Source organism: Oncorhynchus tshawytscha, linkage group LG03 (assembly GCF_018296145.1).
Source record: "Oncorhynchus tshawytscha isolate Ot180627B linkage group LG03, Otsh_v2.0, whole genome shotgun sequence".
Taxonomy (NCBI): Eukaryota; Metazoa; Chordata; class Actinopteri; order Salmoniformes; family Salmonidae; genus Oncorhynchus; species Oncorhynchus tshawytscha.
In genome coordinates, this window is record NC_056431.1 from 54,710,788 (window position 1) to 54,720,271 (window position 9,484).

Sequence of the window (9,484 nt, forward strand, 5' to 3'; positions counted from 1 at the left end):
CCTTTGCTATGAGACTCGCAAATTAAGCTCAGGTGCATCCTGTTTCCATTGATCACCCTTGAGATGTTTCTACAGATTGATTGAGTCCGCCCGTGGTAAATACAATTGAGACATGATTGTGTCGAGGCACAGATCTGGGGAAGGGTACTAAAAAAATGTCTGCAGCATTGAAAGTCCCCAAGAACACAGTGGCTTCCATCATTCTTAAATGTAAGAAGTTTGGAACCGCCAAGACTCTTCCTAGAGCTGGCCGCCCAGCCAAACTGATCAATCGGGGAGAAGGGCTTTGGTCAGAGAGGTGACCAAGAACGTCATGGCCACTCTGAAACAGCTCCAGAGTTCCTATGTGGAGATGGAGGAAACCATAGGACAAGGAAGGACAACCATCTCTGCATGCACTCCACCAATCAGGCTTTTATGGTAAAGTGGCCAGACGGAAGCCACTCCTCAGTAAAAGGTACATGACAGCAAGCTTGGAGTTTGCCAAAAGGCACCTAAAGGAATCTCAGACCATGAGAAACAAGAGTATCTGGTCTGATGAAACCAAGGTTGAAATCTTTGGCCTGAATGCCAAGCATCACATCTGGAGGAAACCAGGCACCATCCCTACAGTGAAGCATGGTGGTGGCAGCATCATGCTGTGGGGATGTTTTTCAGCTGCAGGGACTCGGAAACTAGCCAGGATTGAGGGAAAGATGAACAGAGTAAAGTACAGAGAGATCCTTGATGAAAACATGCTCCAGAGTGCTCATGACCTCAGACTGGGGCGAAGGTTCACCTTCCAAAAGGACAATGACCCTAAGTACACAGCCAAGACAATGCAGGAGGGGTTTCGGGACAAGTCTCTGAATGTCCTTGAGTGGCCCAGCCAGAGTCCAGACTTGAACCCCATCGAACATCTCTGGAGAGACCCGAAAATAGCTGTGCAGCGACACTCCCCATCCAACCTGACAACCTCTTGAGAGGATCTACAAAGAAGAATTGGAGAAACTCCACAAATGCATGTGTGCCAAGCTTGTAACGTCATACCCAAGAAGACTTGAGGCTGTAATCACTACCAAAAGTGCTTCAACAAAGTACTGAGTAAAGGGTCTGAATACTTATGTAAATGTCATATTTCAGTTTAGAATTTTTAATACATTTGTTAAAATTTCTAAAAACCTGTTTTTGCGTGTAGATTGATGAAGAGGAAAAAAATATTTCATCCATTTTAGAATAAGGAAAATGTAACAAAATGTGGAAAAAGTAAAGGGGCATGAATCCTTTTCGGATGTACTGTATATATATATATATGTTTATGTTTTATATGTACATACGTATATATATATATATATATATATATGTTTATGTTTTATATGTACATACGTATATATATATATATATATATATATATATATATATATATATATATATATATATATATATATATATATATATATATATATATATATATAAATATGTATTTAAAAAATGTGTGTTTAAAAATGTATGTACAGTACCAGTCAAAGGTTTGGACACACCTACTCATTCTAGGGTTTTTCTTTATTTTTACTATTTTCTACATTGTAGAAAGTAGTGAATATATCAACACTATGACATAGCACATATTTAATCATGTAGTAACTAAAAAAGTGTTAAACAAATATATTTGAGATTCTTTAAAGTAGCCACCCTTTGCCTTGATGACAGCTTTGCACACTCTTGGCATTATCTCAACTAGCTTCACCTGGAATGGTTTTCCAACAGTCTAGAAGGAGATCCCACATGTGCTGAGCAAAAGTTGGTTGCTTTTCCTTCACTCTGCGGTCCAACTCGTGCCCAACCATCTCAATTGGGTTGAGGTCGGGTGATGGTGGAGGACAGGTCATCTGATGCAGCACTCCATCACTCTACTTCTTGATCAAAAAGTAACATTTGGTCAAATTTGACAGCATGCTGTGGTAGCTAGTAAAATATATTACAAAATATATTTCATAAAATGTTGATATATGTTGGCATGTATTTTAATGAATGGAAAATGTTGCTTTTGACCTGACAAAGTTCAGCACAAAATCATAATAGAATGCTGTGGTATATTTTGAAAAGTTTGAATGAATGACTCATAACTGACAACTTAAAGAGTGCTTTCAATAATCTTGTTTTTTTTGCTCAAATAACTTGGTCCATTGTTGAATTGTGGCATGGGAGTCACTGGAAGGTCGCATCTGAAACACAAAATAAATGACCTACAATGTATGTGCACTTAACATATGTATTTTGTCTTGGAATATCAAAGTTATACTTACAATGCAGCTTCCTTCACCTGCAGTGTCCATTTTCAGACTCACAAGTTGACAGTTAACCTGTGCAGAAATAATGAATAATGCAGAATAATGCAGAAACAGAGTCAGTGAAAACATTCCACACAAGATGAAGAATTGGGGGTTAACGTTCATGAACATCAAATTGATACTTACAATGCAGATTCCTTCACCTCCAGTGTCCATTGCAGACTCACCTGTAGATAGATAATGCAGAGACAGAAGGTCAATGAAACAATTCCACACAAGATGAAGAATATATAAATGGTTTAATGTTCATGAACACATTTTAACTTCATTGAGGACTAGCTAGCTAAGTGATACAAAATACTACTTACATTGGCAGGTGTCTGTCCATAGACAGCTGAGGATCCCAATTCAAGCTAGCCAATTCTATCAGAGACACCCGGGTCACTAAAGTTTGCTAAATTAGCAAGCAAACAACACATTGCTTGGCTAGCCAAGAACATTTAACAATAGCTTTGGCGATTAATGTATTGTATATCTAATACATACATGACATTAACTCCACTGAACTCTACTCAACTTTAATTTTCAAAACAATTTTCACACTGCACATTGGTGGCAAGCTAAAAAAAAAGGAGCTAGCTAGGTAGGTAGCTATGTTAGTAATCTTGATTAAATCTCTTGCTTGCAGTTGAATAAATGATCTTCCTCTGTCACCCACCAGGTTAAAAACATATTTTAAACCAATGTTATGAATGTATAATCAAAGAAAATGCCATTATCCACGAGAAAGCTTTTTGGTGGTGACTGTGGCTGTGCTCTTTTCCTTCTCAAAATTGTAAGGGCTGCTCTGTCAGTTGGACGCCTGGCTGGGGCTGTGGCTTGGGAACATTTCAAATTGTGATTGACAGCTCAGTAAAATATAGTTTAAAATATATTTACACATATGTTCTATGTTCATGTGTCTTTTTGAACTAATCACCTCATTTATTTGTACTATGCTTCATAAGTGGCAGGTAGGCTACAGAGAGGAGAAGTGTTTGTGAGAAAGTAGCGATAGGGTTGAGGGTACACAGCGTGAGAGAGAGTCTGTTTTCCTCAGTGAGTGCTGACTACACACATGCAGACCACCGCTGAGACTGAGAGATCAGGTGGGGAAGGAGGGTGATGGAGGGTAGAGACCACTCACCCACAGGAAGGGGGAAGGATGGGGATAGATTGCAGGACGAGAGGGTAGGAGAGAGAATGGGGGAGGAGGGAAGAGGAGGGACGAGAAAGTTCACAGAGGGGACTCTCTTCTCCCTTGAACGAATACTCTTGAAACACTCCCTTAAACCAAGTACCAACACACAGGAGTCTGTATTAAACGTATTTGTCCCTGTGTGTCTCTCTCTACAGAACCAGTTTGTGTACCAGGCGTTACCTATACCACAGCGATGTGTGTATACTGTATATGAAAACCTCTCTCTTCTGTCTCCTCTCTCTCTCTCTTCTTGTGTCTCTCTCTACAGAACCAGTTTTTGTACCAAGACCCTAGTTTCGGCATGGAAGACATGTTGGGTACCATGGGGACCATCCCACGGGTGCTGTCCCTGTCTGCAGTCCCAGGGTGCAGGCCCCCAGGGGACCCGTCTGTAGGGGGGCAAGGCGGCAGCGGCCAAGAGGATAAACGTTTCGAGGACCAGCGCTGTAACGGCACCCTGAGGAAGCAGGCCTCACCCCGGCCCGCGGGACCTCCAGGACAGGGCGGAGCCCCAGGTGACACCTCTTTTAGCAGTTATTTTAACTTCCTTGATTCTTCCATATATTCTGTCTTGTTTGTTTGTTATTTTGCCTACGCAGATCGTTGCGTTGAGATTCCTCTGTAATGAAAAGCGCTATAGAAATGAATTGCATTATTGTTATTTAGCCTCAGGTCCAGGGGAGGACAGCAGTGGACAGCGCTACAGTGCAGACCCCACCATCATGCTGGGGGAGAGAGGAGCTAGAGGAGACACAGACCAGGATGGATTCCTGACCGCCATGAGGGAGAAGGCCTCCTCAGGTACAACATATCTTCACTATTCAGTGTTTTCCTCAGGTAATGTCATGTACAACAGGAAGCACTTCTTAACTGTTTATGATGTCTTGTCCATAGCAACACACTTTGGTTTTTGTTGTATTTTTGAACTTCTGGTTCGGAAACTTTGCATTAACTGTTCCAGTTAGAAAGAAGATAAAAGTTCAGAAAAGCGAAAATAGGTGAAAGACTCCTCTTCTGATCCTTTGAAATGATCCTTTGCCTCATCTGTTACCAGAGGGGTGTACTGTTCTGTAGTGTAGCTAGTGATGTCAGAACCAGGTTTCATCATCTCCTCCTCTTCCTCACCCTTTGATCCAGAGAGCTGTAAAGACGAAGGCCTAGAGCACTACACATCACACACGCACATATGTACATGCACACAAACACTATCGTACACACACACATTCGCACACATAGAGGCATGTCAGAGGCTGAGGGCAGACTAGGGAAGAGATCAAAATATACCAAACCTTCTGTTCATCCTGAAAGCCTCTAACCTCTCTCTCTTACTTTCTTTCTTTCTCTCCTTCCCCTCTGTCTCTCGTTCTTTCCCCCTATCTAACAGACTATCTCAACCCTGTGGAGGAGAACCCGTTCGTGACGCGCCGGAGGAACGGAGACACCCTGACCCTGGACAGCTGTAACCCCTACCAGGTGGACTTTTTTATGACTATTTGGACTATTACTTATGGACTATTTGCACCTAAATTTGTATACAGTTTTCTACTGTTGTCGACATTTCCCCCCTTTTTTTCTACTTTGATGTGTTGAGTGTAGTGACCTCATGTTATTCCTAACAAGTCTAAATCGTTGTTTTATGATATCTACTACCCAAACACAGAAGTGTTTTAAGATAGTAATAACATGGACTATCTAGCTATTTGAATGCACTTTAACTAAACTTTGACTTGACAGGTGGCCCCCATAGGTCCCCAGCAGGCCGGCTCCGGCCCCAGAGTGGATGACGAATACGTCAACGAGCCCCTCTACCTCAACACCTTCCACAACCCCGGAGGACCAGGGCCAGGAGAGGGAGACTACACCGATTATACCCTGAAAAAGAACGGAGTCCCTGGGGGACACAACCCTATCCTCGCCACCCTTACCAGCCAACCAGGCGCCACTGGCGTCACTGCTGGCCAATCAGGCACCACCCAGGCAGGGAACCCCTCCCACAGCGTCCAGGCAGCCAACGCCCACGCTGTCTCCGCACCTCCGGGGCTCGGCGCAGCCGGCCCTCACCCAGGGCACATCCTGCACCCAGGTCACCCTCCCCACCCCGGGTACACCCTCCACCCCGGTCTCACAGGCACCATCATGGTGGACAAGAAGACCAGACAAGACAAGAACAAGACATTTGACAATCCAGAGTACTGGCAGCATAGCCTCCCTCCCAAAGCCACCCTGCACAACCCCGAGTACCTGCAGGACTGCAGCACGCGCTTCTTCTACAGGCAGAACGGACGTATCCGGCCCGCCGTGGCCGAGAACCAGGAGTACCTGACGGAGTTCGCCCTGAAACCCGGGACCGTGCTACCGCCCCCGCCCTACAGACAGAGGAACACTGTGGTGTAACGTGGAGTAGTGAGGAGGACTGGGTGAGAAGAGGAGGAAGACAAGGGGAGGAGGAGTGAGGGGGATGTACGGAGGAAGAAGGGCAAGATCGTGGGAGGATGGGAGGAGGAGAGAGGACTGAGTGTGAGAGGGAGGAGGAGAGAGAAGTGAAGACAGGAAGGAGGAGGAGTGGACAGTCCCTCTCACACTCAGTCACGCAGTATTTACGTATCAATGCATCAACCTTGGTTCCCTCCACCAGCACTGGACTGACACATCTATATCTGTCTGTCTGATTACAGTAAATTTACACAGAAATATCACAGTAATATTATTGTAATTTACAAAATGCTGAGAGCCTCCTACCACCCATGAACCCAGGACTGATGAGCACCTCTCTGTCTGTATCTATCTGATTTATACTGGATTACAGTAACATTATAGTAATATACATACTGCTGAACCCAGGACTAATGTGCACATTGCTAGCCTCCCCTTCCACTCAGCCCCTCTTAGCCAACCTTAACTACTCCTCTACCACACCCACTACTCTCCCTCAGCTCCGCCTCTTCAGTGTTGATCACACAAACAGGCGCCACCCACTCCTGGAAAATGGTGGACCTCTCTCTCATGTGACTTTGTCCTCTTCCTGACTCCGACTTTATACTCCTTTAGATTCCAGCTTCACCAACAACTATAACAACAGCAGAACGCTAAAGGAACAGTGACATGTAATGACTACTGACAGACAATAACACCCTCCCCCAGAAAAACCCTCTACTAAACTATTGTTTGCTCATTATCTTCATTACACTATTTTATTAGTAAGAACCAACCAGTAATTCACCGTTTATACACAACACTACACTTGGAGCACCACATGTTCCAACAGGTTTCATTTGTAGCAATCCACCAACAACACGTACAGTAATGTCATGAGAGCTGTTGGTGGGCAGGACAGCAGGTTCATATAAGAGGAAATGTATACATCTGTGTATACACTGCTGTTCCATCACTGTCTGCCAAGCCCCAGCCACGCCATTCATCTGTCTCATAATGTGGAGGATGATTTAATGTCCGCTGACTGGACTGACTGGCTGGCTGGCTGACTGGACTGACTGGCTGGTTGACATGGTTTAAACCCCTCTGAATACATAATGCAATTCAATCATGGATTGTACAGCACAGCTCATATCCTCTATAACATGTTCATTTGTATCTCGCAAAGAAGGAAGATGTGCTCCCAACCTTGACACATCAATAACCCTGTACATGTATGATATAGTCACAAACACATACACACACACACAGAGATAGCGTTAGCGTCGTGTGCATTCCGTTCTGGACCAGGAGCTCCGTTGACCTTGGGTTCTAAAGCAGTGGAGATAGCACCAGCCAAGGCAGTGCAGCGGCATGAGAAGACAAAGTCACAGCAAGTAAATGGCAGTGTTATACTGTATGTAAAGCTGGAATGGCCTACGTTGAACACACTGAAATACGTCAGGCAGAAAGTGCCACAGCCCAGGATTTACGAGGGAATGGGCTTATCAGTAAGGAGAGGATCTCAACCACCCAGCCATGCTGTTATAACTTCTAACCCACATGACTTCTGAGGCAGACAAATCTGGATCTGGATCGATGCTGTCATAGAATATAGATCGGAAACTGCTGTGTATTGCAGTATTTTTTAACTGATAAACCGTGGCAGAGTCTGTCTGTTCGTTCCCCTATCAGAGCTGGTTACAAAGACCTCAGGAGGACTGATGAGGTGATGGGGACTGAAGTTTGAACTGGACTGGATAGATAGACAGTTGGAGGAGAAAGAGAAATAGATGGCAGGGTCATGTTCATTAGGCAACAAATGGAAGACAATGGACTGAAACAGGGAGGGACTACCTGGACATTGCAAAATGTTTTGTTACAGTGTGAACGTGACCCACGTGTGTGGAGGACTGGAGAATTCTGGGGCCTGGATAGGTGGCGGGCAGCAGACACCAGTCTGTCTGGGATAAGAGAGGCCTAAAAACTTGGTCTGGTCTTGGGTCTGGTCCTGGGAATAAAGGAGGATAACTAAGCCCTGATGTGGTGGACACAACCATGGAGGAGAGTCATTGAGAGTTCTGGTCAAGCTGGAGAGGACAAGCCTGAGAACCTGATCTGGTCTTGGGTCGGCCATGGCCAGTGAGGAGTTAACACATGGACACATGGAAATACAAATAAACCTAGTACACACCAAGCAGACTCATCATTGGTGGATATGTTATGTGGAATAATATATTCATTTTGGGGAGAAATTGGGGATGGATGGCATCAGATTTGGACAGTTGAAATACTCTAATTATATTATGTCATGCCATGAAGAATAGTATTGCAACCTGAACAACATCAAACTGGTCCCTAAAACTAAGACTTTTGCTCCACCCCAAAATGTCTCTCCCCCTTCTACGTACAGTACAGGGGCATCCACCCCAAAATGTCTCTCCCCCTTCTACGTACAGTACAGGGGCATCCACCCCAAAATGTCTATCCCCCTTCTACGTACAGTACAGGGGCATCCACCCCAAAATGTCTCTCCCCCTTCTACGTACAGTACAGGGGCATCCACCCCAAAATGTCTCTCCCCTTCTACGTACAGTACAGGGGCATCCACCCCAAAATGTCTCTCCCCTTCTACGTACAGTACAGGGGCATCCACCCCAAAATGTCTCACCCCCTTCTACGTACAGTACAGGGGCATCCACCCCAAAATGTCTCTCCCCCTTCTACGTACAGTACAGGGGCATCCACCCCAAAATGTCTCTCCCCCTTCTACGTACAGTACAGGGGCATCCACCCCAAAATGTCTATCCCCCTTCTACGTACAGTACAGGGGCATCCACCCCAAAATGTCTCTCCCCCTTCTACGTACAGTACAGGGGAATCCCTCTCCAACAATTTGCAATCAAGATGGGAAATGAAACTGTGCCAAAACATTTGGAGAGATTTCCTTCCTCCACAATGACATTTTCATGAAGAAAATGCAGGAGCTACAGCAGATTAAGGACATTGAACACTTTTCTATTCATGTTTGACAATAATGACAGGACAGGTAGACAGACGATGTATCTATGGAAGGCCAGGTCCATGTGTTCCACAGAATACTGCCAGATGATTTTTGTTTTCGCTGCTAGTAGAGGCGAAATACTGTCAAGACAAAATAAATATTTAGATTTGGGCCTTTTTGAGTTTTGATAGGACTTATTAACCATTTTGGCACAGACAAACCTCTCCATTGTTTCCCCAGACAGAGGAACATCAGGTTCTCAATACATTTAAATTGAATTATGTATTATCTGTTGCATCGCAGCTATAGAAAAGGCAGGCAACCTACCCCATTTCACTGTTATTTTTCTCATTGTGGCTTCAGTTTGTACGATCCAGAGATGCAGCACTTTAATGAAGACTAGCAGAAGTAAGCAATGGTAGTGGTGGAAGAAGAGAACAAGGATAGTAGTAACGGTCTAGAAGCACTGACAGGCGAACTAGAAGGCTCTCCACTCCAATGAAAATAGAATGAAATGTCCGGGAGTTTTTAGAGAGGCATTGTGTTCAATTTTGCTTA

At 44.5% G+C, this 9,484-nt stretch overlaps 1 protein-coding gene across 1 annotated transcript in view; it reads left to right on the forward strand.

Annotated features, from left to right (window-relative positions):
• The window catches only part of LOC121846232 (receptor tyrosine-protein kinase erbB-4-like), a 74,154-nt gene extending 65,654 nt beyond the window's left edge, over positions 1–8,500 (forward strand). The window contains exons 10-13 of the mRNA XM_042320090.1: positions 3,779–4,025; positions 4,177–4,311; positions 4,895–4,983; positions 5,245–8,500. Of these exons, the coding sequence (XP_042176024.1) occupies positions 3,779–4,025; positions 4,177–4,311; positions 4,895–4,983; positions 5,245–5,904 (1,131 nt within the window). The 3' untranslated portion in view covers positions 5,905–8,500. The remainder of the gene's footprint in view (positions 1–3,778; positions 4,026–4,176; positions 4,312–4,894; positions 4,984–5,244) is intronic.
• The last annotated feature ends 984 nt before the right edge of the window (positions 8,501–9,484 follow it).